Source organism: Heptranchias perlo, chromosome 29 (genome assembly GCF_035084215.1).
Source record: "Heptranchias perlo isolate sHepPer1 chromosome 29, sHepPer1.hap1, whole genome shotgun sequence".
Classification (NCBI taxonomy): domain Eukaryota; kingdom Metazoa; phylum Chordata; class Chondrichthyes; order Hexanchiformes; family Hexanchidae; genus Heptranchias; species Heptranchias perlo.
This window is the reverse complement of record NC_090353.1, coordinates 17,857,318-17,884,664: the sequence shown is the minus strand read 5'-3', so window position 1 is coordinate 17,884,664 and position 27,347 is coordinate 17,857,318. Positions and strand designations below refer to the sequence as shown.

Below are 27,347 nucleotides of genomic sequence, written 5' to 3'. Positions count from 1 at the left end.
GTGAGTTACAGCCGTGACAGCAGAAAGTTACAGGCATCTACAGGAGCGAGTACGGTCATCCCACTTTGTATTGTACAGAATGTATTAGAAGATATTTACTGTGTTTTGAATTGTAATAATGGGATCAGAGTATGTACGATCTGTATTGTATTGTTTGAATAGTAATTGCGTATTTACATTGAACTGTGAGTATCCTCAAATTTTATGAAAAAAGTATATTTTGAAATTTTTAAAATAATCTACAGGAGCGAGTTACTCACGCACAGGAGCAAGCTACACGCCAAATGGAACGAGTACATGCCTAACGGAACAAGTTACCAATGCGTACAACAGGAAGTTAGCTAAATGTACAGAGCGGGTCACAGACATGTACAAGAGCGAGATAAAGAAACATATGGCAGTGGGTTACTGACATACAAGTCAATTATCCATACGTATGAGAAAAATACTGATGCATACAGCAACGAGTTACAAATGAGTGTAGCAGCAAGTTACTCCATGTGAAGTCACTGACCCAGTGGATAAATACACCTCTGTGCCTACCCTGACCCTCCATTAATCCATATTTAATCTAACAGTTAAAAATTATAAAAAGGGAAGTAAATAAGTCTCAATGCTACATTTTATTCAGAATCGTTCCTCTTACCAATTGTCTGGCACAGCGGGATTAACCGTCCGGTACTCTCGAGAAGAGAACGTAACCTCAACATCATCCTTAGGGAAATCCACCAGATCCCATCGTGATCCCAGCTCAGGATTCGTCATCTGATTGGCTATATGTGCCTCAAAATCCAAGGGCTCCACGAGGTCAAAACTGAATGGCTAAAACACACAGGTGACAGCAGTCAGAAAGAAAGGAGAAATAACTTAATTTATATAGCACATTTCACAACCTCGAGACGTCCCAAAAGTACTTCACAGCCAATGAAGCACTTTTAAATATGGTCACTGTTGTATCACTGTTGTAATACAGGGAAACACGGCAGGCAAACTGCTGTCTTTATTCATGAAGTCCTGAACTTTGTAGAGATGTCAAACACTCCATTTATCAGCCGTCGGTGGTACTCACAATGTCACATAATGGTGCAGGCGAGGAGTCAGGACGTTGCATGTGGGTCAAGGGAGTTCTTTTGTAGTGCGGTGCGAGCAACTTCACTTCACCACTGCCTGCTTCACTGCAAATCAGACAGAAAATAATTCAAGAAAGAACTTACAGTTATACAGTGCCTTTCGCATCCTCAGGATGCCCCAAAGCCAATAAATTCATTTTTAAGTGTAGTCACAGCAAGGTCTCACAAACAGCAATGAGATGAAGATCTGTTTCTTGGTGGTGTTCGTTGAGGGACAAATGTTGGCAAGGACACAGGAAGCAATTCCCTGCTCCTCTTCAAATAATGCCATGGGATCCTTTATGTCCACCTAGAATCATAGAATCATAGAAGTTTACAACATGGAAACAGGCCCTTCGGCCCAACATGTCCATGTCGCCCAGTTTATACCACTAAGCTAGTCCCAATTGCCTGCACTTGGCCCATATCCCTCTATACCCATCTTACTCATGTAACTGTCCAAATGCTTTTTAAAAGACAAAATTGTACCCGCCTCTACTACTGCCTCTGGCAGCTCGTTCCAGACACTCACCACCCTTTGAGTGAAAAAATTGCCCCTCTGGACCCTTTTGTATCTCTCCCCTCTCACTTTAAATCTATGTCCCCTCGTTATAGACTCCCCTACCTTTGGGAAAAGATTTTGACTATCTACCTTTTCTATGCCCCTCATTATTTTATAGACTTCTATAAGATCACCCCTTAACCTCCTACTCTCCAGGGAAAAAAGTCCCAGTCTATCTAACCTCTCCCTATAAGTCAAACCATCAAGTCCCGGTAGCATCCTAGTAAATCTTTTCTGCACTCTTTCTAGTTTAATAATATCCTTTCTATAATAGGGTGACCAGAACTGTACACAGTATTCCAAGTGTGGCCTTACTAATGTCTTGTACAACTTCAACAAGACATCCCAACTCCTGTTTTCAATGTTCTGACCAATGAAACCAAGCATGCCAAATGCCTTCTTCACCACCCTATCCACCTGTGACTCCACTTTCAAGGAGCTATGAACCTGTACTCCCAGATCTCTTTGTTCTATAACTCTCCCCAACGCCCTACCATTAACAGAGTAGGTCCTGGTCTGATTCGATCTACCAAAATGCATCACCTCACATTTATCTAAATTAAACTCCATCTGCCATTCATCGGCCCACTGGCCCAATTTATCAAGATCCCGTTGCAATCCTAGATAACCTTCTTCACTGTCAACAATGCCACCAATCTTGGTGTCATCTGCAAACTTACTAACCATTCCGCCTAAATTCTCATCCAAATCATTAATATAAATAACAAATAACAGCGGACCCAGCACCGATCCCTGAGGCACACCGCTGGTCACAAGCCTCCAGTCTGAAAAACAACCCTCCACAACCACCCTCTGTCTTCTGTCGTCAATCCAATTTTGTATCCAATTGGCTACCTCACCTTGGATCCCGTGAGATTTAACCTTATGTAACAACCTACCATGCGGTACCTGAGGGGGAGACAGGGGTCTCGGCTTGAAGGAAAATGCACCACTCCCTCAGCACTGCAGCGAAGTGTCAGCATAGATTACATGCTCAGGTCCTGAGTGGGCCTTGAACCCATAACCGTCTGACTCTAGAAGCGAGTTTGCTACCACTTGGGCCAAAGCTGACACTGATTAGAGCTCATTACCCCTCCTTCAACTGTCTCCCTTTATTCCTCTCTCCCCTGAAGTCTCCGACTTTTATAGATTACTTTTCTGTGGGCATCGGGCACCTCCAACACCTCCCTTCAAACAACGATTGTGCACCACTGTGCTCAGATGTTGAGTATCAACAATAGCAACTTGCATTTATATATCACGTAGTTCAATCCCACGTGAGGCAGGGCACTCCTGATGTGAGTGGCTCAGTCCCATACCAGGTGGAAGGTTCTGCTGATACTTTTCAAACACCTTTTTGTTGCAAAAATAAATTTGACTAAGAGCTGGGCTCAGCAGCTCATAATCTCATTTCCATCCTGTAACATCAATAAACTATAACGAAGGACGTCTGTTACAAACAGATACAACAGAGAAGTGAAGAGATCCAAAAGCGGTAAATCAGCAAGCTTCATGAAAGAGTTGTAGCCTTAGAGAGCAAGGTGCAGGAACTTACAGGGGCAAACAGATGCAAGGGCATTTTCAAGGGTGAGCGAATAGTATTAAATTCAGTAAGTGAGTCACCTCAGGTAAGTGATATGGACAGGGTAGCATCAAACCTATAGTTGCAAATCCTTCAGGATTGTCCTGGAGTCTCCAGGAACTAAAAACTACTCTCCAGGAAACCCAGGAGAAACATCATAGGGGCATTAAAAAAAAATTGTGTGTTTTTTTTCATTTTCTTTGAACACTTTTATTTATTAGTTATAAAAATATTGGAGGTGGGAAAAAGGGTTGTTTGACTGACAGTCAAGAATCATCCAATGGGGTAATCAAGAGTATTTTCACTTTCCAATTGGCGCAGGAAGGCAGTGCACATGAGGATGGGCATATTGGACAGACAATGGCCTGAGTGTGGGGGCGGAGCAGTTGGAGGCAGAAGGTCATGTGATGAAACCTCCAGGAATACATTCAACCAGAGTTGGCAACTCTAATCAGAACTCAAGGGTGAACCTTCAGGGATTGGAGCTGGAGACAGTACAACCAGGAACAGGGTTGTCATGACAAAGAAGAATTGCTGAAAGAAGCCAAGATAGTGGAGGATTAAGGTTGATAAATGAGCAAGAAATGTAGGAAACCGTCCCCCAACCTAACTCTAAACACCGCGTTCTTATTAGCCGCAGCTAATTCATTTTACAGTGGCTTGGGTATTGGGAAGTGAACAATACCATAGGGAACTGGTTACATTTTACCAATAACCTTGTTTCCTGTCAGCTCTAACGCTAACCCACAACAGCAAAAGCATCTGTAATCTTAAAAGGAAATTATCCCAAACCCCATCAGGTTTGCAGGCCGCATCCAGTTGTTATTGAGGAACAAACTGCTTGAGGTTCAGTCTCTCTGTTAATGATATTATCCGAACCCCACACTGGATCCCCATTGTACCCACTCTTTAACAGCAGATCCAATCTAGGGCCATTTTGAGAGGGCGAGGGGACCACATGCACCAGTGCAGCCATGACCATTCAGTCCAGAGTTAGTTTGGAAGTGCAAAGGCATTGTGTGCATCAGTGCAGCCACAACCATCTATTATTTTAGATTACATGTTCACAGGGACATCTATGGACAAGTTACATGGTGTGTGGAACCTCGAGGGATGACTACACCAAAGAAACAGAATCTTTTTCCTTTGTGAATCTAGTGTCACCATCAGGTGGCCCAGAGGTTAGCCACCAATTTGCGCTCCCTCTATATAAATACCTAGAATTTGTGTCTTTCCAAGTGCAGGAAAGTGCTGCACAACATTTCCCCAACACCCTCACTTTCTCCCTCAGAAACTCACCAGCAAGGGTAAGGTGAAGAGTTTTATATCTTGTCCGCTGGAACCTGACCCAGCACTGGCCAAACACATTTAATTTCAGACCTTTCATTTTCAAAGGGAACTTTCATCCCCTCAGTCTGGAGTGGATCAAATACAAGTCAAGAAGTCAAAGGGTAACGTACAAATTTCACAGGCCTACAATAGACATTCTCTTGGGTTCAGTGGCATTGGCCACTCCCCTAAGCAGATCTCATCTAGGACCTGGAATGTCCCTTTTCCGTCCAATATCTAGTTAAAAGATAACATGACCCAGGGATCATAACAATCGACCCCTTGTAGCATGTACTGGATTCTATGATCTTGCATGATCTCCTGTCTTTACACAAGGTAGACTGAACAGTACTCTAGCAAGGCAAGGCACAACTGTAAACCAACAAACGGGTTTTTATTTTATATAAAATACGTGTATAGACAGGATACAGTATTCCAGTGAGATGTATCCATTTCCTACCATTCCTTGTAACATAAAAATAATACAAATACATAACGTAATTCGAGGGAGACTTAACATACAAGTTAACTGAACCCTAAGCTAATTGACACTATCTTTTCCTAAGTCCGTGTACATAAAAAAGCCTTTTGTGATTTAACTAACCCACAGTGGGTATTCCACCCACTTCTACTGAAAACGAAGGAAACCATCTATATTGACGCCAAAGACATTTCCTTGAGGATATGACCATTTGCTGATTGACCCCTGTGGTTTTCCCCATTGTCTCTTAAGCTACAGTAATACACATAAGTAACTAGGGCTGTTGTTAAGTTGTGTAGTAGGGTCCAGTCACGATCCCTTCTCTGGATAGCTTATAAACACTTCACACCATCATTATTATGACTGATCCATAGACTGCTGGCTTTAATGTTAAGTCAAAAAATCAATTGCAGCTTCTGGAGATCAGAGGAATATTCAGCGCACAGTTGACAATGGGGTTTAATTCATCCAGGTGCTTCCAACCATTAAATGAGCAATATTTATTTTTAATCCTATTCCAAGATTTTGTTTTGCTTTGGTGGGTGCCCGGGAACAATACCAGGTAAAAGATACAATACAGCAGTGCCTGGGATGGGTGGCTTCTTCCAGTCCTGGTGTCCTGCACACAGCTGCTATAATTGGGATAAGAGCCATGTTCTCCCCAAAGAAACAACAAACAGCTGATATTTAAGAACACAATGGTTGCTGTGGTGATGGGATGCATCTACTAACTCAAGCAGCTATAGCGGCTGCGTAAACACAGTGACATCAATACATCCTCTTATTTCTGGGAGACAAATAGTTCCTAGTTATTTTTAAATTCAACAGTATTTCCCAGTTATCAAAACCCCACCGTTGAAGCGACTGAAACAAACATGCTCCCTACACTGAGCCTGATGGTGAGCAGCAGCTGGCAAGAACGCATGAACAGATGTCCTGTACCAGCCCACGAGCTCCAACTGGCAAGCGTCAGCCAGTGAGCACCAGATGGCCAATGCCAGCTGCTGAGTGCCAGCCCAAGAACAAGTCAGTGAACACCAGACAACGAGGACAGCCCACGAACACCAGGTAGCACTGGTTGGTGATTCCCAGCCTGCCCGCTCCAGCCACCAAATGCCAGCCAACCCTGTCCAAATTCCTCAATGCTGTTCAAACCAATCGCACATTGCCCAGGTTGCCACCAGCATCTAATATGGCAAAGCATGGGACATGCAATGGTTATAGTCTAGAGGCAAGGGTCTAACAGCCTAAATAAAGTGTAGTTATACACTAAAAATCTTAAGAGTCAAAATAAAGACAGGGTAAAATTATTTTTAATTTATATCAGCACAAACACGTGCTTCATTTTATCAAACAGGAAAAGCAAAGCCAGGTGGCGTATATACTTAAGCCAGTATATCTACCCCAGATACCATACCCACCCCCACCCTTGATAGCAGCACCCATCAATACCCACACCCCTTGATACCTGTACCTCTGGCTGACTTTCTTGTTTTACCTCACTGCCCGCCTCCCTTTCTACATTTAATTTGTGTTGCGCCATTAAGCAAAACCCAGAACTATATTAAACTTTAACTGCCTGGCCTGTCACAACCTCCCCAAGGTAAATGATTGTACAAGGTGTGGGAGGGCATGTGGTGCACAGCTCGTTATTAAATATGTCAAAAGGTTGGGCGTCCAAAACTGCATGGCTTAGATTTTTTTTTAGATAAAAGGATGCAACTTTTCTCCTCCGACCCGAGGCCTCTGCTTTTCTATGTGATGCACAATCCCCTTCTCACAAGGTTGCCCCAATTGAATTTGGTAGGCCAATCACATCAGGCACAAGTTAAAAAACGGCCACAGCATTACTAGATTTGACAGGTGAGTCAGTACTTTGGATTGGTATCTGGCAGAGGAAGCGATCGAGGGCATGATAATTAGAGTAATGTATGGTATTGTTTAAAAGTTGCAACTGGCTACACGCACCTCAATTGTATCTTCCAACCTTACACATTCCAACATGTGTAAACACTCGCCTTGTGCTAAAAATAAGAGATAGTCCATAGGCTAAAAATGATGGTGACATGCGAGTGAGGTGCTAGGGAAATATGAAAGGCAGAAAGCCCAGGAGAAGCAGCATGAAAATGAGAAAAAGAGCAAAAAACAGAGGCTTGAGTTCTATGGCTAGGGGTGAACCCATCCAGTTTAAATTTTGAGAGATTCCATTGTATAAAGTGCCATTAATGACACCTTGGGACTAATTGGATAGTTCTTTCAAAGAGCCGGCACAGACACGATGGGCCGAACGGTCTCCTTCTGTGCTGTAGCATACTATGATACTTCTGGCCCCTGATTATGCGTCCCATCATTCCTCTTTATACTTCAGAATTTACATTCTTTCTCTTTTTTTCCATTCCCTCAGATGCGATCTTTATGTTTAATTATTTTACAATAAAATAATACTGTAAAAATGAGATCTAAATAAAAGCATAAGCCATTTTTATCTGCACTCATTTCTATAACCACGTTTTAAAATGTAAATCCCTTTGCAGTGATAGCATTTACCTAACAAATAAATTAAAGATACCATGAGTTGTCAGGGGCCCTGATCCAGGGTCAGAGACTACCAGTTAGTCAGAGGGAATCTGCAACAGACTGTAAACCGCACTGATCTAAAGGGAAGTAATACACAATCACTGCAACAAACACACTCCTTAAAACTGGGTAAGGAGTGAATCAGCAGTCTCCATGGATAAAAATCGCACACACGCTCTCCAAACTCATACAGTATTGTCAGCAAACATTCTCACTCCTTGAGATGAGTGAGAGAGAGACACACACACAAAGAGACAGACATACAGAGACAACGAGAGAAGGGGTGAAAGCGAGAGACGTACACACTTATACATGGACAGGGAGAGAGAGAGAAACAGACAGAGACAGAGGAGAGACAGGCAGAAGAAACGTTCATCCCTAATGACCACAGACTAATTTACTAGGAGTTTCAGGCAGGTACTTACACCAGTAAAATTTGTTTACTGACTTATCTGTAAAAATATTCCATTCAAGGTTTGATTCTTGGCCTGTGCTGAGTTAGCTGTCCTCAGCTGAAGCAGGCAGGAGAGGTGCTACAATTCAGCCAGGGCTCCCACTCCTAATCACTATCCCATGACACCTGATGGAAAATGGGTATGTATGGACATGATCGGCCTCAATGTAGTGCCTCTACAGTCGAATAACCTGCTGGCACTCGCTGTCTAAGCTCACACATGAAGAACGTGTGGTACCAGAGGGCAGCCAGGGACCATGGAATATGAACGCCAGTGAGGGTCTGCGCCTCGAGAGGAGGGAATGCTAAGTGCGGCAGTGAAAATATGTAAATAATTTACAGAGAAAGGACATCTGCAAAACAATAGTCCTTATCTCAATATGGGGATACAAATGAGCACGAAACTGTGACCTAATACTTGGGTGGGGGCGGGCACATCTCAGAACAAAGTCATTGGCTACGCTCAAACAGTGATGTCAAATATCAGATATTGCTAGGTCAGGGGTCACAGATGATCAAAACAAGTAGATAAACAAACAGAACGTTTGTTTCTGAGCCTCGAGTTCCCTGTATCTGAGCCACACTTTTTTATTTAAAAATCCAAATTGAGCAGCTCTTGGCTCAGTTGTCCTGTCCTGAGCAAGGTGTCTCCATTTAATCGCAGTAACAGGGGCTGTGAGCTACACAGAGAGAAACTGAACTGAGTCCGCGGGTGGGGGGGTTCAGGGATATTCCACCCTGCACGTCCATCCCCAACACTCAGTTTTCCTTAGTGTGTAATTAAAATGGATTGAATTATTCTCATGTCAGTTGCTATCTCATGAATTCTGCACATACTTCAGGGGTTATGAATTGAAAGCAAACATTTACATTCTCTGGCCTGGATTTACACCACACCCAGTTAAAAAAAACATTAAAATGATCAAAACTTGTCAAATTCAGGTCATGCAGGCAGATAGGCACAGCTCAACTCATTCAAGATGGCTCAGATTTACATTTATTTTGAATAAACCAATGTGTTGCCTAGCGTAATATTCAACACTTTCTAACCTATTTACAGAGTTTCACTGCACTGGCGTGTTTGTGGTTTGTAGAATGGGGAGGGGGTGGGGGAGGGAGAGTTACTGAGCTCCAAGTAGGTAACTTTAAAACGGCCGGCTTCAAAAGGAGAACAACTTAACCAAGTTGATTGTGGATTGTTATTCAACAACATTTCAGTAGAGGGCAAGTGGAACACCCCAAAGAGGCATAATGATGAACCTCCAAGATAAATACATACCTGACGCCAGCAAGCTCGTGCTAAATAAGTGATGACCCTACACGGATTAATAAACAAATCAAAAGTGAAGATGAAAATGACCCCTACAAATCCTGCAGGGAGAAATGGGGTGGATACCATTGGGATGGATACCAAAACATGCAGAAAGAAGTTAAAGGGTTGTTCAGTGTGGCAAAGGAAGATTGAGATAAAAGCAAAGCTGCAAGCACAAAATGTAACAGCAAGAAGCTCTTTCAGTACTATAACAGTAAGAGGGCAGTCAGAGTACAGGTAGGAACCTTAAAAGATACAAATAGGCTTGAAACTGAGGATGAGCACTAAATATTCTGAATGATTACCTCCAAAGTATTCACACTCATCAGCAACATGCCCTCCACAAACAAGAGATAACCCAGGCAACATCAAAGACTCTAGTATAGAATCATACGTCTTAGAATCAAAGAATGGTTACAGCACAGAAGGTGGCCATTCGGCCCATCGAGCCCATGCTGGCTCTTTGCAAGAGCAATCCAGTTAGTCCCATTCCCCCGCTCTTTCCCTGTAGCCCTGCAGATTTTTTCCCTTCAAGTATTTATCCAATTCCTTTTTGAAAGCCATGATTGAATCTGCTTCCATCATCCTTTCAGGCAGCGCATTCCAGATCATATCTACTCGCTGCGCAAAAAAAGTTTCTCTCCATGTTGCCTTTGATCCTGTTGCCAATCACCTTAAATCTGTGTCCTCAGGTTCTCGACCCTTCCACCAATGGGAACAGTTTCTCTTTATTTACTTTATCTAAACCCTTCACGATTTTGAACACCTCTACCAAATCTCCTCTTAACCTTCTCTGTTCTAAGGAGAACAACTCCAGCTTCTCCAGTCTATCCACATAACTGAAGTCCCTCATCCCTGGAACTATTCTAGTAAATCTTTTCTGCACCCTCTCTACGGCCTTCACATCCTTCCTAAAGTGCGGTGCCCAGAATTGGAGAATTGGACACAATACTCCAGTTGTGGCCGAACCAGTGTTTTATAAAGGTTCAACATAACTTCCTTGCTTTTGATATAAATGAGATTGAAATCCTAGATAGGCTAAAAGGGCTCCAAACAAATTAAATCCTCAAAGACAGATGGTATTTATCCCAGAGTGCTGAGAAAGACTAGGAAGGAGATTTGCGAGGTATTGACAATCGTTATGAGAGAGTCGATGGACGCTGGGGAGGTACCAGTAGACTGGAAACAGGCTGATGTGGTGTCCATATTCAAAAGGGAGGGAAAACAAACAGGCAACTACAGAGCCATTAGTCTCACCTCTATTCCATGTAAAATAATGGAATTGATTATCAGGTATAAACTTGAGGATTATCTCTACAATAATAACCAGGTAAACAGCTGTCAAAGGATTGAGAAGGGGAAGATCCTGCCTGAGTAAGCTCCTTGACTTATTTCAGCAAGTAGCATCCTAAATGGACTGTAGAAATCCCTCCAACACGTTGTACCCAAACTTCCAGAAGGCATTTGACAAGGTTTCATGTGTAAGGCCATTAGTCAAGATCAAAGCTGTGGGGATTCAAGATAAATCCTGGGTCTGGATAAGAAATTGGCTGCAGTGTGGAAAACAACAGGAGTTTGTTAGAGGAGTTATGTCAGGGTGGGAGGGCTCAGTGTTGGGACCACTATTAGTTCTAATTTATATCAATGACTTGGACTCAGAAACCCGTAGAAAATTGGTTAGATTTGCAGATGAAACTAAAGTAGGAGGCTTGGCAGAATCGGTGGAAGCAGCTCAGAAGTTACAGCATGAGCTGGACAAAACTTTTTTTTGATTACGCCTCTGTGAAGCCTAACCCTAACCTTGGGACATTTTTTTGCATTAAAGGCACTATATAAATGTAAGTTATTGTTGTTTATATGAGCAGAACAATGGCAAATGAAATACAATAGACAAATGTAAAGGTACTGCACATATAAAGGAAAAATAGGTAACTACATGAATGGTGTTGAAATAACTATAGATGAGGTTGAAAAAGGCCCAAGAGTCTTTGAAGACTCAATGTTAAATGTGTCTAACCAATGCAGAACAGCAATTAACAAAGCCAATAGAATTTTGAACTACATATCCAAAACAACGGAACACAAGTCAAAGGAAGTCATGATCAAACTGTACAGTGCTCTGGTCAGACTCCTGCTTGAAGGCTCTTGTCCAGTTCTGGTCACTGAGACATGAGGGAGACATTGCAGCATTGGAAGCAGTGCAGAGAAGATCCATGAGGCTGAGGATTAGTCTTAGAGGTCTCAGTTATGATGAAAGACTGTGGAAAATTGGGCTTTTCAGCCTTGAAAGGAGGTATCTGAGAGGTGATCTTATAGAGCGATAGAAGATATAAAACGGTATGGAAAAGGTAAATGCAGAAAATGACTTTAAACTGTGAGAGTAGGACATAGAGCCCCAGATTCAAACTAGTAAAAGGCTAATTTAGTACTGATGTCAGAAAGTTGTTCTTCACAGAAAAAGTGATCAATACATGGAATGGACTCCCAGATACAGTAGCAGAGGAAAAAATCCCACAATCATTCAAGACAAATTAGACCCTGCAATGGGGGACTTTAGGGCCATTCTAGATGGGTGAACTAAGGTGGGCTGAATGATTTTCCTCATCCTTAACTATCTTGTGATCTTACTACTCCTAAAGTTTTGTGTCTGTATGAATGAACGTAGCATTCCCCTTTGTCTTCTGATTGGTCCCGTCTATAATTCTTCATGCTATTAGCAGGGAGCAATCAGATCCAATCCACTGAAAAGCTAAAGTGGTCATCTGTTCACCCACACTCTACCTCCCAGCCAGGACCCACTCACTCCTATGATACTAAGAGCTTAATATATTTTCTTTTAAAATAGAATTAAAACTTTTTGGGGGGTAAGGGATAATAGCGCCTGCCATTTTAGACACCCAATGTCAACAACAACAGCTTGCATTTATATAATGCTTTTAATGTAGGCAAACATCCCAAGACGCTTCACAGGAGCGTTATCACACAAAAAACTGACACTGAGCCAAGAAAGGAGATATTAGGACAGGTAATCAAAAGCTTGGTCAAAGAGGTAGGTTTTAAGGAGGGTCTTAAAGGAGCAGAGAGAGATGGAGAGGCGGAGAGGTTTAGGATGGGAATTCCAGAGCTGAGAACGTAGACAGCTGAAGGCACGGCCACCAATGGTGGGGCGAAGGGAGCGGGAGAGACGTATAAGGCCAGAGTTGGAAGAAAGCAGAGTTTGCGGAGGGTTGTATGGTTGGAGGAGAGCACAGAGACAGGAAGGTAACAAGCACTCTCAGGTCAGGTACAGCATAGATTAGATCTAGAGTAAAGAGCCCTCTACTCTGTCTCATCAAACATTCTCAGGTCAGTTACAGCACAAGTCAGACACAGAGTAAAGCTCCCTCCATACTATACCATACACTCAAGGTCAGGTACAGCATGGGATAGATACTGAGTAAATCTCCCTCTACAATATCCCATCAAGAACTCCCAAGTCAGGTATAGCACAGGTGAGTTGCACAGTAAAGCTCCCTCAGCCCCAAGCTCAGAACACCCCCTACTACACTAGTGTTAGATTTTGCAAGTCCCACTCCACTGTGATCTTTTTGAGTCATAGTGACAATTTAATGCCAAATTAGGGGCCTGGGTGCATTCCCATCAGCCTGGGCTGGATTTATATCAGAGATGAAGTACAGTGTTTAATCCAGTCCACCATTCAGCTTCCTCCCTTCAATAAACCTAATTTTTTAGTACACACGCACATAGTCGGGCTTGTGTGGATTAAACAGAATTATTAGGAGCGTGAGTTTAAACTGCATCTGATAGTGATCTGATAGAGGGTTTTACCCAACACATTAACTCGCTTTTCTCTTTCAGATGCTGACTGACCTGCTGTGTATCTCCAACACCTTCTGGTTTTGACATAATGCATCCCAAGATAATTTCTGGTGTTGCATCATGTTTTAAAACATGAAGACGGAGCCCCCTTAATATCAGGAGCTTATTGAAGTTGAACTCTGTTGTAGAATACCTGGAGTGTGTGACTGTTTCAATGATACTTGCTGGACCTTTTAAAGGGCCTCTCCCCTGAACTACAGACCCGTTTTCTCTTGAAATGGGTCTGAAAATGTTTAAAAGGGAACCGTTACTGAATGGAAATCGTGGACCAGAGAGCTGTGACTGCAACATGTCACCTTTTTACTAGGATTCAGTGTGTCGAGTTACTGACTGCAACCCAGGGATGGGAGTACAGTACTACCGGGAGTGAGGGACTAGGGGTCGGAGCCGGGGTCTCTCCAGCTCCCGTGGGTGCTCTCTGGGGGCTAAACCCAACGGAATAAGAGTTTCACTGGGAATCTGAAGGTTCTTCACGTTTAAACACCTGGAACTTCAAAAGCTTCCAGACAAGCGGCGCTGGGACTCAGCCCACAATGTGGTGTGGCGTCAGTCTCCGGACAGTCTGCGCCGGCTCCCGGCTGCGGTCACAGCCTTTCCCCCCTTATCGGATCCCGGGAGATTCCCTGAATCGCTGGGAAGTTTGAAGCTCCCGCCGCTCCGGAGACTCGGCGGTTTCAGGTTGGATTGAACCGACTTTTAATCTCATTCAACACCAGCTCAGCCTGACATGGGCACTGGGACATGGGCACTGGGACATGGGCACTGGGACATGGGCACTGCCCCCCCGCTCATGGGCACTGCCCCCCGCCCGCAGTCCTGGGCACTGCCCCCCGCTCATGGGCACTGCCCCCCGCCCGCAGTCCTGGGCACTGCCCCCGCTCATGGGCACTGCCCCCCGCCCGCAGTCCTGGGCACTGCCCCCGCTCATGGGCACTGCCCCCCCGCCCGCAGTCCCGGGCACTGCCCCCCCCGCTCATGGGCACTGCCCCCGCCCGCTCTCCCCGCCCCACTCCCGGGCACTGCCCTCTCACCTGCTCACCAGCTTCAGGTACTGGTGACTGTCCCCAAAGGTGAATGAAGACATGGCCCCGGGGAGTGCGTTGAGATATCACAGCGTGTCCGGGACCGGCCGCTGCTGCTTCACCCGGTCTCCCAAACCCTCAAACCAGGGATTCTGTGGGGTGGGGCGGAGCCACCAGCGGCAGGGGAGGGGCCACTGGCGGGAGAGACTCACGGGGGCGGGGGTGTTCGCTGAATTCTGGAGCCAGTCTTGGTTTTGTAATCGGATTGAGAGCTATGAGGATGTCACGACATGCGGGGATCCAGGGCTGGGGTTTAAACCATCCCCAGAACAAGTCCAACCGGCCTGAAGCACGCGGAACCAGTTTCCTTTCAGTTCCCATTGCTAGTACACCTAATACCTGCCCTACAATCTAAACACTGCACCAAAAGAGACAGTGGTAAATGCAAGCATCTCTTAATCTCATCTCATCGCCTAAACAGCCAACATCTCAACCACTAAATACAGATCTGACTTTATTTCCTCCAAGCTCTTTCCAAATTCCAAATCGTGTTTAACTAACCTAATAGAGTTTTTTGATGAGGTAACTTGGAGGGTAGATGAGGGCAATGCAGTTGATGTGGTCTATATGGACTTTCAAAAGGCGTTTGATAAAGTGCCGCATGGTAGGCTTATCATCAAGATTGTGGCTCATGGAATAAAGGGGGCAGTAGCAACATAGATACAGAATTGGTTAAGGGACAGGAAACAGAAAGTAGTGGTGAACTGTTGTTTTTCAGACTGGAGGGAGGTGTACAGTGGTGTTCCCCAGGGGTCAGTGCTGGGACCACTGCTTTTCTTGATATATATTAATGACTTGGACTCAGGTGTACAGGGCACAATTTCAAAATTTGCTGATGACACAAAACTTGGAAGGGTAGCAAATAGCGAGGAGGATAGTGATAGACTTCAAGAGGATATCGACAGGCTGGTGGCATGGGCGGACATGTGGCAGATGAAATTTAATGCAGAAAAATGCGAAGTGATACATTTCGGTAGGAAGAATGAGGAAAGGCAATATAAACTAGAGGGCACAACTCTAAAAGGGGTACAGGAACAGAGAGGTCTGGGGGTATATATGCACAGATTGTTGAAGGTGGCAGGGCAGGTTGAAAAAGCTGTTAAAAAAACATCAGGGATCCTGGACTTTATAAATAGAGGTATAGAGTACAAAAGTATGGAAGTCACGATGAACCTTTATAAAACACTAGTTTGGCCAAAACTGGAGTATTGTGCCCAGTTCTGGGCATTCACTTTAGGAAAGATGTGAAGGCCTTGGAGAGGGTGCAGAAGAGATTTACTAGAATGATTCCAGGGATAAGGGTCTTTGGTTATGTGGATAGACTGGAGAAGCTGGGGTTGTTCTCCTTGGTACAGAGACGGTTGTGACGAGATTTGATTGAGGTATTCAAAATCATGAAGGGTCTAGACAGAGTAGATAGAGAGAAACTGTTCCCATTGGCAGAAGGGTCAAGGTCCAGAGAACATAGATTTAAGGTGATTGGCAAAAGAACCAAAGGTGACATGAGGGAAAACTTTTTTACACAACGAGTGGTTAGGATCTGGAATGCACTGCCCGAGGGGGTGGTGGAAGCAGATTCAATTATGGGCCTCAAAAGGGAACTGGATAAGCACTTGAAAGGAAAAAAATTGCAGCGCCACGGGGATAGGGCGGGGGAGTGGGATTAGCTGGATTGTTCTTGCATAGAGCCAGTACAGACTTGATGGGCCAAGTAGCCTCCTTCCATGCTGTAACCTTTGATTTCCAGCATTTAACTTGATCTAACCTAGCCCTAAACCCAAGATGACAAAATTGAACCCTCATCTAAGTGAACCTCAGTCTAACCATAATCTAATGGAACTCCAACCTTAATTAAACCCCAGCCCAACCCTAATCCCAAACTAACCTAACTGAAATGAATGGCCGAATGGGCTTTATTAATAGAGGCATTGAGTACAAAAGCAAGGAAGATATGCTAAACCTTTATAAAACACTGGCTAGGCACCAGCTGGAGTACTGTGTTCAATTCTGGGCATCACACTTTAGGAAGGATGTCAAGCCCTTAGAGAGGGTGCAGAAGAGATTTACTAGAATGGTGCCAGAAATGAGGGACTTCAGTTATGTGGCAAAGCTGGGGCTGATATCCTCAGAACAGAGAAAGTTAAGGGGAAATTTGATAGAAGTGTTCAAAATCATGAACGGTTTTGATAGAGTAAATAAGGAGAAACTGTTTCCTGTGACAGAAGGATTGGTAACCAGAGGGCACAGATTTAAGGTGATCAGCAAAAAGAGCCAGAGACAATGAGGAAACATTTTTTTACGCAACGAGTTGTAATGATCTGGAATGCACTGCCTTAAAGGGTGGTGGAAGCAGATTCAATAGTAACATTCAAAAAGGAATTGGATAAATACTTGAAGGGAAAAAATTTACAGGGCTATGGGGAAAGAGCAGGGGAATGGGACTAATTGGATCGCTCTGTCAAAGAGCCGGCACAGGTACGATGGGCCGAATGGCCTCCTCCTGTGTGGTATCTACTATACTATGAACCCCAGCCTAATTCTATAATAACGTAATCCCAACCTAAACTAACTCCAATCTAACCAAACCTATCCCTAACCTAACACTTAACCTTTCCCTTCCACAAAATTCCAGATTGCAATCATCTGTTCTATTCCTGCAAGGAGAACTAGTGACCCTCACAAAGAAGGACTGCAGTGGTTCGAGAACAAGCCCCACCTTGGCCACCACTTTCTCAGGACCACTAGAAATGAGCAATCAATGAAGTTCTGCCAGGATTGCTCATATGCCGTGAGCAAATCAGCAGTTGCTCCAAGGTGTAACGTAGACACAACAGCACACCGGACATTCTAAACAGTCGCACCAAAGTTTCATTAAAGATCATACCTAATTCTTTGACATCTCTGTGAATCGAACTGACCAAATTCTGTGCCTTAGGATCTGAATGGAATTTCCTCCCAATCAGCTACAATAACCATTACAGCAGATCTCAGTGAGGAGGGACAAGAGTCCTTCTCGACAGGAAACTATCATTCAAATGTCAGTTTCTGGTAAAATCCAACATCTTCTCATCCTCTGAAGCCTCCTGTACAACCTGTCTGCTGCTGCTTTTCTTGTGCTCATCAAGTGAGGGATGCTAGTAGTGGGAAATGGAAAACTTTCCACTTCAGACACTGGGTGTCAGCTTACAGCACTCGCAGGTCAGATACAGCATGGTTCAGGTGCAGAATAAAGCTCCCTCTACACTGCCCCATCCAACATTCCCAGGTCAGGTACAGCATGGGTTAGATAAGCGCTCTCTGTCCCAACAATATGCCTCAGCCCCAAAATCAGAAGAGTACATTCTACTGCGCCAGTGTGATATTTTTCTATTGGCCTGATATTGATAATTTTAATGGCAAATTGGGGCCAGTTTTGAGCTGTGGGGGCATTCATTCCCTCTGGGCTGGATTTGAACCCAGGTCCCATATTTGAAATGTGAATGCCTCACCCACTGCGTTATCTGGTTCTCCTGTTTCAGTTTCATTATTTTTTGGTTTTTATGCCAGGCATACACGTTCTATTACATCACAGCAAGCCCATCCTGATCAGACATAAGGATTGTAGGAAATAATGACAAATTATTCTACTCCTCCAGTCTCAATATTACTCTATGTACATATCCGGGAACAGAATGGAAGACACAGTGTGCAACTGGAAAACCTGTAATTCAAATTCATGGCAGATGAATAGGACGCACTGCCAATGGTGAGAGTTAACAGTAACCTGTTGCATAAACCTTGCACACTTACACAATGCAGCTTGCATGCTTCCACACTAACAACACAAAGCATGCATTTTTACAATACACCTGCCACATTAACAGTACAAAGGTTGTACAATTACACACATAACCTATACACCCATATTACAGAACTTGTACTCACAGAACAAAGCTCGCCTTTACGCAGAGGTTTTACACTCACAGCATCAGAATCCATTGAACACCCCCCACAGAAAAGGAGGTCTTATCGCAAGATCTATACCCAGACATCCTTCAGTTCCCATGAGTTTCTTTCTTTTAATGTAGGATGTGGAGAGGAGGGAAGAGTTCTGGTGTGTGGGGTCCAGATCACTGATGTCAATGCACAAACTCGTTCAAGGTTCCTTTTCACAAGTGGTATTCAGGATGTCCTTACTTGGCTAGTGATGATTTCATAGGCAGCATACCAAAAACTGCCAAAAGCTTTCACATGAGTTTCATTCACTGGCTCCAACTCCCCAAAACAATATTTCTGGCATAATAGTTATGAGCGGTTTATATTAAAAGTGCAAAGACCAGAGCCAGACCACAATAATATCATTGCTGCGTCTACAGGGACAGTTTGAGAAGGCTGATGAGCAAGGCTGCAGGGAGGGCTAACTACAGCAAGTCCCTTAATCAGTCAGTTTCGTTTTCCTAAAACCTCCCTGGAACTTAATTTATTATTCTTTTTAATTGATTTAGTTTAAGATCATTGTAGAAGTCACTAAAATGTTTTTAAATGTTAGTCAGGCAATGGGTAAAAGTTGCTCATTCTTTACAGCCCACCCAACAAATTGTGAGCTCTACATGTCAATTAAATACTTAGACTGTCTCTATGTTATAATCTGTTTATATTATGTCCCATTGTTTTATTAAAGAACCTTTAATGTAATAATATTAATAGTACTTTAACAGGAGGGACTCTATAATCATTGCAGATGTAATGATGTATTTATAAAATGTGCAATGACATCAAAGCAACTAAAAGTCAGTCCTGCAAACCTGTGTATTTTTTGTTTAATTCCCCTCCTCTCTTGAAGGTGCTGACTTACTAAATACAGGTTCCAACCATCCTGGTACTTCACCCAAGTGTCCATTTTTTTTTGAGTCCAGACACTAAGTGCAGGCAGGATAAATGATTACAAGGGTATGACAGTTGAGCCTGATCCTGTCCTCAATAGCATCCGCACAAACCCATTTTCTGCCAGGGGTCACTGGATGGAGATCATGAACGGGAACCTTGGCTGATTTTTCCTTTCCCTAGTCCAGGAGTTCTGATCCCAATTATAGCACCCCCTACTGGCATTAACCAACACAGTAGAGAGTGCAGATGGAACCTGGACCTTCTGTTCTGTATCATTTAAGGCAACAATTGGCAGTGCATTAACCCAATGAACCATCAGGGAGCCTACCTGAGGTACATATTCAGAAAGAACACAATTGTGCGGCACCCCGAGATGTTCTGTAATACAAGATGCTGCGTAAGTGAAAGTTGTCATATATAGTTGAAACATTTTCTGAGTACAATCAGATACCTCATGAACAGAAGTATAAAGCAAATTATTTAGTATTCAATGTCATGTACTTTTATTATAGTCATAATTAAGTCCACAAAACACAAGCTGGCACAATTATGTTACAGCCTAGGCAGGTTAGCACCTTTTCTCTGAGATTTACCCAGAGCTTTGTGTTATACATCCCTCCATTACTCGAGTTCTTCTCTCCCCTGGATCGGTCCAAGTGCAGTACAAGCCATCCCTTTCTCTGTTTGCTGTACAGTTACATTCGTGCACGCTCTCTCTGCAGTCTGGAGTTGTATGTTCGCGATACTGTGTTCCAGGCGTCCATGTATCGATCCATGCACATAGCTATACATTTCTGAAAGACACGGTTAAAACAAAGTACGGTGTGAATCTGATTTTACACACACGTGGTAGGGGGGGGGGGCGGGGGGAATAGAAAGAGATGAGAGGCTCTGATTTCACACAGGGGCATGAGGCTCTCATTCTATGCACAGGGTCCCCTTTCTTGCTAGCCCACTCTGATGATGTCAGGTACATGGTGTCTGCCAGAAGGGTTCCATTACAAACAGGAGCAGCAATGGCAGAACCACCTAACCCATAGGGGCAACCCTACTGCAGTGTATTATGGGACATGAAAACAAGGCGTCAAATAAATTTAATGAACGTCTATCATTTCCTTCTATAAAAAGAAATACTTAGAATATAAATTACTCCTCCAGACTTACCTTCCCCTTTAAAAAAAAATTTAACAAGAAAAAAATTTGTGACTATCAGTGGGAGGAGTGCAAGTGATGTTATTATGCCCTGGACGTCACTATGAAAACTGGAGAGGTTTTCACATCTTCGCTTGTGATGTTAGAAAGCAGTTATAAAAGGTGCAAAGTGAACAGGTCTCAGTAAACATTTCCATTTGTGAGGTGAAATATAACTCAGTGATTCACCCACACGGCGCTGCAGTTTGTGTGCTCTGAGCAGAGGAGAGCAATGTCTATGAATCCCAAACACTGATGTGGAAACAACACTTTCACTGTAATATCAAATGGCAATATGAACATCACAGCATAAAGCAGTTCAACCACTAATAGATGTAATAGGGACTTTAATGGTTTTCTTACCATACAGCCAGGTGCAATAGACAGTTATCATACTCATAATGCTAAAAGCTTTAAAGATCAACTTACTTTCAAATATACACGTAAATTCAAGTGAGTAGTGGGTTTGTGATAGTGCGATATGCCAGTCACTCTGCAGCAGGGTCAACTCAATTACATGTTTCCCGTGGCAGAAGGGTCGGTAATCAAAGGACACAGATTTAAGGTAATTGGCAAAAGGTGAGATGAGGAGAATTTTTTTTTAAGTGATTTATTATGATCTGGAATGCACTGCCTGAAAGAGTGGTGGAAGCAGATTCAATAGTAACTTTCAAAAGGGAACTGGATAAATACTTGAAGGGGAAACATTTGCAGGGCTATAGGGAAAGAGCAGAGGAGTAGAACTAATTGGAAAGCACTTTCAAAGAGCCGGCACAGGCACGATGGATCAAATGGCTTCTTTCTGTGCTGTAAGATTCTATAATTCTATGTGGTTATCACGATAGCATCAGATCCTACTTAAATTTCCATCTTTCACCTTTAAATGGAACTAACAGATTCCAAACACGAGAGGCTCTTTATTGTAGAATGTTTCTTGACATAAAGCAGAAGCTGTTACCTGTTCAGAGTTGTCCAGTGAACTTCCTGGTTTGCCAATACACTTCCTGAAACATTTATCAGTCATTCTCTGAAATTAAACAAAACATAACCTTTTTATTCTGTGCTTTAATTCCAGTTAAAGCAAATGTCCATGTACTTACGAAAAACACTTTCAATTTTTTGCCTACAAACATCCCCCAGAAAGTGTTCTGAACTGAAAAACTGTTAGAATTTTTTTTGCATCATACCAGGCTCAAGAACTGAGGGCGGAAAATCAGCACCTAGGTTTCCCGCAAAATACAGGGGCTGGAAGGGTAAGCAGACAGCTGCAGTCCCTTTCATGTCCTCCTTTCTGTAACTAACGCTTGTGGCTCAATACTCACTGAATTTATCAAGTGAGTAGCTGATCTACAGATAAGGATCTTTAACGTCATTTTTTTTTGTTACAGATTTAAAAACCTGTGTTTTCTTGGGTGTTTATCAGTTTTTATTTTTAGCAAAAACCAGGAGAAAATCATCAGCCCCCGCCACAAACTTCACTCTCACCACCGATTCCTTCCCCCTCCCCAACCACTGTCTCAGGTTCAACCAGATTGTTCACAACCTTGATGTCCTGTTTGACCCTGAGTTTAGTTGCAGATCCCATTTCCTCTCCACCGCTTATTTCCATCTCTGCAACTTTCACCGCCTCCATCGCTACCTCTGCCTCTTAGCCGCTGAAACCTGCATACATGCCATCAACTCCAGACTTGACTACTCCAGTGCTTTCCTTGCTGGCCTCCCTTCTCCACGAATTCCAACATGTGCAAAACTCCACCGCACACATCCTGTCCTGCACTGTTTTATTTTATTCGTTCATGGGATGTGGGCATCCCTAATTGCCCTTGAGAAGGTGGTGGTGAGATGCCTTCTTGAACCGCTGGTGTCCGTATGGTGAAGGTTCTCCCACAGTGCTGTTAGGAAGGGATCTCCAGGATTTTGACCCAGCAACGATGAAGGAACAGCGATATATTTCCAAGTCGGGATGGTGTGTGACTTGGAGGGGAACGTGCAGGTGGAGTTGTTCCCATGTGCCTGCTGCCCTTGTCCTTCTGGGTGGTAGAGGTCGTGGGTTTGGGAAATGCTGTCGAGGAAGCCTTGGCGAGTTGCTGCAGTGCATCCTGTGGATGGTACACATTGCAGCCACAGTGCGCCGGTGGTGAAGGGAGTGAATGTTTCGGGTGGTGGATGGGGTGCCAATCAAGCGGGCTGCTTTCTCCTGGATGGTGTCGAGCTTCTTGAGTGTTGTCGGAGCTGCACTCATCCAGGCAAGTGGACAGTATTCCATCACACTCCTGACTTGTGCCTTGTAGATGGTGGAAAGGCTTTGGGGAGTCAGGAGATGAGTCACTCGCTGCAGAATACCCAGCCTCTGACCTGCTCTTGTAGCCACAGTATTTATATGGCTGGTCCAGTTAAGTTTCTGGTCAATGGTGACCCCCAGGATGTCGATGGTGGGAGATTCAGTGATGGTAATGCCGTTGAATATCAAGGGGAGGTGGTTAGACTCTCTTTTGTTGGAAATGGTCATTGCCTGGCACTTGTCTGGCGTGAATGTTACTTGCCACTTATCAGCCCAAGCCTGGATGTTGTCCAGATCTTGCTGCATCGGGCACGGACTGCTTCATTATGAGGGGTTGCGAATGGAACTGAACACTGTGCAGTCATCAGTGAACATGCCCATTTCTGACCTTATGATGGAGGGAAGGTCATTGATGAAGCAGCTGAAGATGGTTGGACCTAGGACACTGCCCTGAGGAACTCCTGCAGCAATGTCCAGGGGCTGAGATGATTGGCCTCCAACAACCACGACCATCTTCCTTTGCGCTAGGTATGACTCCAGCCACTGGAGAGTTTTCCCCCTGATTCCCATTGACTTCAATTTTACTAGGGCTCCTTGGTGCCACACTCGGTCAAATGCTGCCTTGATGTCAAGGGCAGTCACTCTCACCTCACCTCTGGAATTCAGCTCTTTTGTCCATGTTTGGACCAAGGCTGTCATGAGGTCTGGAGCCGAGTGGTCCTGGCGGAACCCAAACTGAGCATTGGTGAGCAGGTTATTGGTGAGTAAGTGCTGCTTGATAGCACTGTCGACGACACCTTCCATCACTTTGCTGATGATTGAGAGTAGGCTGAAGGGGCGGTAATTGGCCAGATTGGATTTGTCGTGCTTTTTGTGGACAGGACAAACCTGGGCAATTTTACACATTGTCGGGTAGATGCCAATGTTGTAGCTGTACTGGAACAGTTTGGCAAGAGGCGCGGCTAGTTCTGGAGCACAAGTCTTCAGCACTACAGCCGGGATGCTGTCGGGGCCCATAGCCTTTGCTGTATCCAGTGCACTCAGCCGTTTCTTGATATCACGTGGAGTGAATCGAATTGGCTGAAGACTGGCTTCTGTGATGATGGGGATATCGGGAGGGGACCGAGATGGATCATCCACTTGGCACTTCTGGCTGAAGATGGTTGCAAACACTTCAGCCTTGTCTTTTGCACTCACATGCTGGACTCTGCCATCATTGAGGATGGGGATGTTTACAGAGCCTCCTCCTCCCGTTAGTTGTTTAATTGTCCACCACCATTCACGACTGGATGTGGCAGGACTGCAGAGCTTTGATCTGATCCGTTGGTTGTGGAATCGCTTAGCTCTGTCTATAGCATGTTGCTTCCGCTGTTTAGCATGCATATAGTCCTGTGTTGTAGCTTCACCAGGTTGGCACCTCATTTCTGGGTATGCCTGGTGCTGCTCCTGGCATGTTCGTCTACACTCCTCATTGAACCAGCGTTGATCCCCTGGCTTGTTGGTAATGGTAGTGTGAGGAATATGCCGGGCCATGAGGTTACAGATTGTGCTGGAATATAATTCTGCTGCTGCTGATGGCCCACAGCGCCTCAGGGATGCCCAGTTTTGAGCTGATAGATCTGTTCTGAATCTATCCCATTTAGCATGGTGATAGTGCCAAACAACAAGTTGGATGGTGTCCTCAGTGCGAAGATGGGACTTCATCTCCATGAGGACTGTGCGGTGGTCACGCCAACCAATACTGTCATGGACAGATGCATCTGCGACAGGTAGATTGGTGAGGACGAGGTCAAGTAGGTTTTTCCCTTGTGTTGGTTCGCTCACCACCTGCCGCAGGCCCAGTCTGGCAGCTATGTCCTTCAGGACTCGGTCAGCTCGGTCAGTCGTGGTGCTAACGAGCCACTCTTGGTGAAGGACATTGAAGTCCCCCACCCAGAATACATTCTGTGCCCTTGCTACCCTCAGTGCTTCCTCCAAGTGGGTGGTAATCAGCAGGAGATTTCCTTGCCCATGTTTGACCTGATGCCATGAGATTTCATGGGGTCCAGAGTCAATGTTGAGGACTCCCAGGGCCACTCCCTCCTGACTGTATATCACTGTACCACCACCTCTGGTGGGTCTGTCCTGCCGGTTGGACAGGAAATATGCAGGGATGGTGATGGAAGAGTCTGGGACGTTGGCTGAAAGGTATGATTCTGTGAGTATGGCTATGTCAGGCTCTTGCTTGACTAGTCTGTGGGACAACTCTCCCAATTTTGGCACAAGTCCCCAGATGTTCGTGAGGAGGGCTTTGCAGGGTCGACTGGGCTTGGTTTGTCTTTGTCGTGTCCGGTGCCTAGTGGTCCGATGCCGGGTGGTCCGTCCGGTTTTATTCTTATTATGGCTTTTTTAGCGAGATTTTACAACTGAGCGGCTTGCTAGGCCATTTCAGAGGGCAATTAAGAATCACTCGCCCATCACCCCATCTTTGCTAAACAACATTGGCTCCCTGACCACCAATATATCCAATTTTAAATCTTCAGCCTTGCAATCCCTCCATGGCCTCGCTAAAGATTACCCTATCTCTGTAATCTCCTCCAGCCATAAATCTCACCTAAACACTTTGTTCCTTTAACTCTGGCCTTTCATGCAGCCTCTCTCCCTTCATTCCCCTATTGGTGGCAGAGGCTTCAGTGATCTCGGTCAGGCTCTTTGGAGTTCTCTCTCAAAATCTCTCCACCCCTCTGTTCTTTAAAACGCTTCTCAAAACCAATCTTTCTGGCCAAACTCTAAACTTTCCCTTTCTCATACAGCATCCATCTTCCTTATGCCTATTTGTGAAGTGCCTTGGGGCATACTTTCTGTTAAAGATGCTACATAAGTACAAGTTGTCAAGTTGTCTGATCTCAGCCAGGGCATTAGTTGGGGTAACATAATTGGTCTCAGCAACCCTGGGTTTAGGAACAGCAAATATAGCCACGATTTCTGCTCTCAATTACGATCCAGTGATTCCTGGTGGGAAGCGATTGGGTGTGGATATTGAGTAAGCATGATGTGGAGATGCCGGTGATGGACTGGGGTGGACAAATGTAAGGAATCTTACAACACCAGGTTATAGTCCAACAGTTTTATTTGAAAATCACAAGCTTTCGGAGGCTTTCTCCTTCGTAAGATTCCTGATATTGAGTAAGGACAGGATCAGCATGGGGTTGAGTAATCCCGCAACATTCACTGTCTAGGCTCGCATTATACTGGCTCACTTTGGTGCTTCAAAGACCTGATACTTACATTGGAAACAGGGATCATGCTTGAAAATATCATATATGTTGGGAAATCAGATGGCTTATTTGGGCAAATGGTCCTTTTCGTTCCTAAAAGCTACGTTCTTCAAAATGATTCTTTTTCAGCCCCCTGAACCACTCCCTGCTTTTAATTTTTTCTGTTGGGATGTCACTGTCCAAGTTTCTTGTCCCCACATGGGTTCACCCTGTGCACCACGGTGACCTTTGCCCCACTGCAGGAACAGCTCTACGCATGACGTCAGGCACATCGCTTGAAGTCCCACCTCCGCCGCGTAGCGATTGGACGCCTGAGGTCACCTGCGCTGGATCTCAGAATTTTAATTGGTCGGACGGCTCGTCAATCACACCCCGAGTATCTCGCTTCTTTTGACATGTTCCCTAGATCCCCAGCCCCACTCACTTCGGTAACTAGGCCCGGGTAACTGGAGTAGGAGCAGCGGCCTCCGGTAATCGCTTCTGTATAATAATGGCCGGGTACGAACCTGTAGCAGTTCCTGGGCATTTGCCACCGCGATCTGCAATTTCACCTGCTCCATGATCATCCCCGCGTCCACCTTCGCTCCGCCCGGGACTCCCGAGGAAAAATCCGAGGAGAAGCCGTCCATCCCGCCGAGGGCCGCGCGCGCGTTGCTGCAGTAACGGAAAGAGCGCGAGTCTCCACAAGTCCCGGTCACCCTGAGGCAAGCCGCGCATGCGCGCTCCAGGGGGCGGGGCTTGAGGGTAACTACAAATCCCAGTCTGCACTAAATCAAAAGCAAAATACTGCGGATACTGGAAACCTGAAATAAAAACAGAAAATGCTGGAGAAGCTCAGCAACTGAGGCTGCAACTGTGGAGAAAGAAATAGTTAATGTTTCAGGTCGAAGACCTTTCCTCAGAACAAAAGCAGTTCTGAAACGTTAGCTGTTTCTTTCTCCACAGTTGCAGCCTGACTTGCTGAACTTCTCTGGCATTTTCTGTTTTTATCCAAGACTGCACTGCTCCTCAATAGCTGGAGCAGCTGCAGTGGTGCGTGTTCAGCCGGTTGTAAGAGGCTGATACTATCCCCAGGCTATCCTGGTCTCACCGTCCCCGAACTATCCTGGGGTCTCACCGTCCTGATACTGTCCCCAGGCTATCCTGGTCTCACCGTCCCCAAACTATCCTGGGGTCTCACCGTCATGATACCGTCCCCGAACTATCCTGGGGTCTCACCGTCCCCAAACTATCCTGGGGTCTCACCGTCATGATACTGTCCCCGGGCTATCCTGGTCTCACCGTCCCTGAACTATCCTGGGGTCTCACCGTCATGATACCGTCCCCGAACTATCCTGGGGTCTCACCGTCCCCAAACTATCCTGGGGTCTCACCGTCCTGATACT

The 27,347-nt window shown here is 44.9% G+C and overlaps 2 protein-coding genes across 2 annotated transcripts in view; both read right to left on the bottom strand.

Moving 5' to 3' along the window:
- LOC137299459 (dedicator of cytokinesis protein 7-like) overlaps positions 1–14,437 on the bottom strand; it is a 174,570-nt gene extending 160,133 nt beyond the window's left edge. The window contains 3 exon segments of the mRNA XM_067968199.1: positions 647–822; positions 1,070–1,175; positions 14,317–14,437. Of these exon segments, the coding sequence (XP_067824300.1) occupies positions 647–822; positions 1,070–1,175; positions 14,317–14,369 (335 nt within the window). The 5' untranslated portion in view covers positions 14,370–14,437.
- Positions 14,438–19,709: 5,272 nt separating this feature from the next.
- On the bottom strand, positions 19,710–26,718 carry timm13 (translocase of inner mitochondrial membrane 13 homolog (yeast)). The gene is made up of 3 exons (XM_067968196.1): positions 26,469–26,718; positions 21,383–21,451; positions 19,710–20,027 (listed from the first exon to the last, which is right to left on the bottom strand). Exons 1-3 carry the CDS (start codon positions 26,589–26,591, stop codon positions 19,929–19,931), a joined length of 291 nt encoding a protein of 96 aa, XP_067824297.1. The 5' UTR covers positions 26,592–26,718; the 3' UTR covers positions 19,710–19,928.
- Between the last annotated feature and the right edge of the window lie 629 nt (positions 26,719–27,347).

Coding starts and splice junctions, on each gene's coding strand:
- timm13 (XM_067968196.1), bottom strand. CDS start 26,591: ATGGACGGCTTCTCCTCGGATTTTTCCTCGGGAGTCCCGGGCGGAGCG. Junction 21,452..26,468: donor ATGCCCAGGAACTGCTACAG/GTTCGTACCCGG, acceptor GTTTAATTTCAG/AGAATGACTGATAAATGTTT. Junction 20,028..21,382: donor CACTGGACAACTCTGAACAG/GTAACAGCTTCT, acceptor CGTGTCTTTCAG/AAATGTATAGCTATGTGCAT.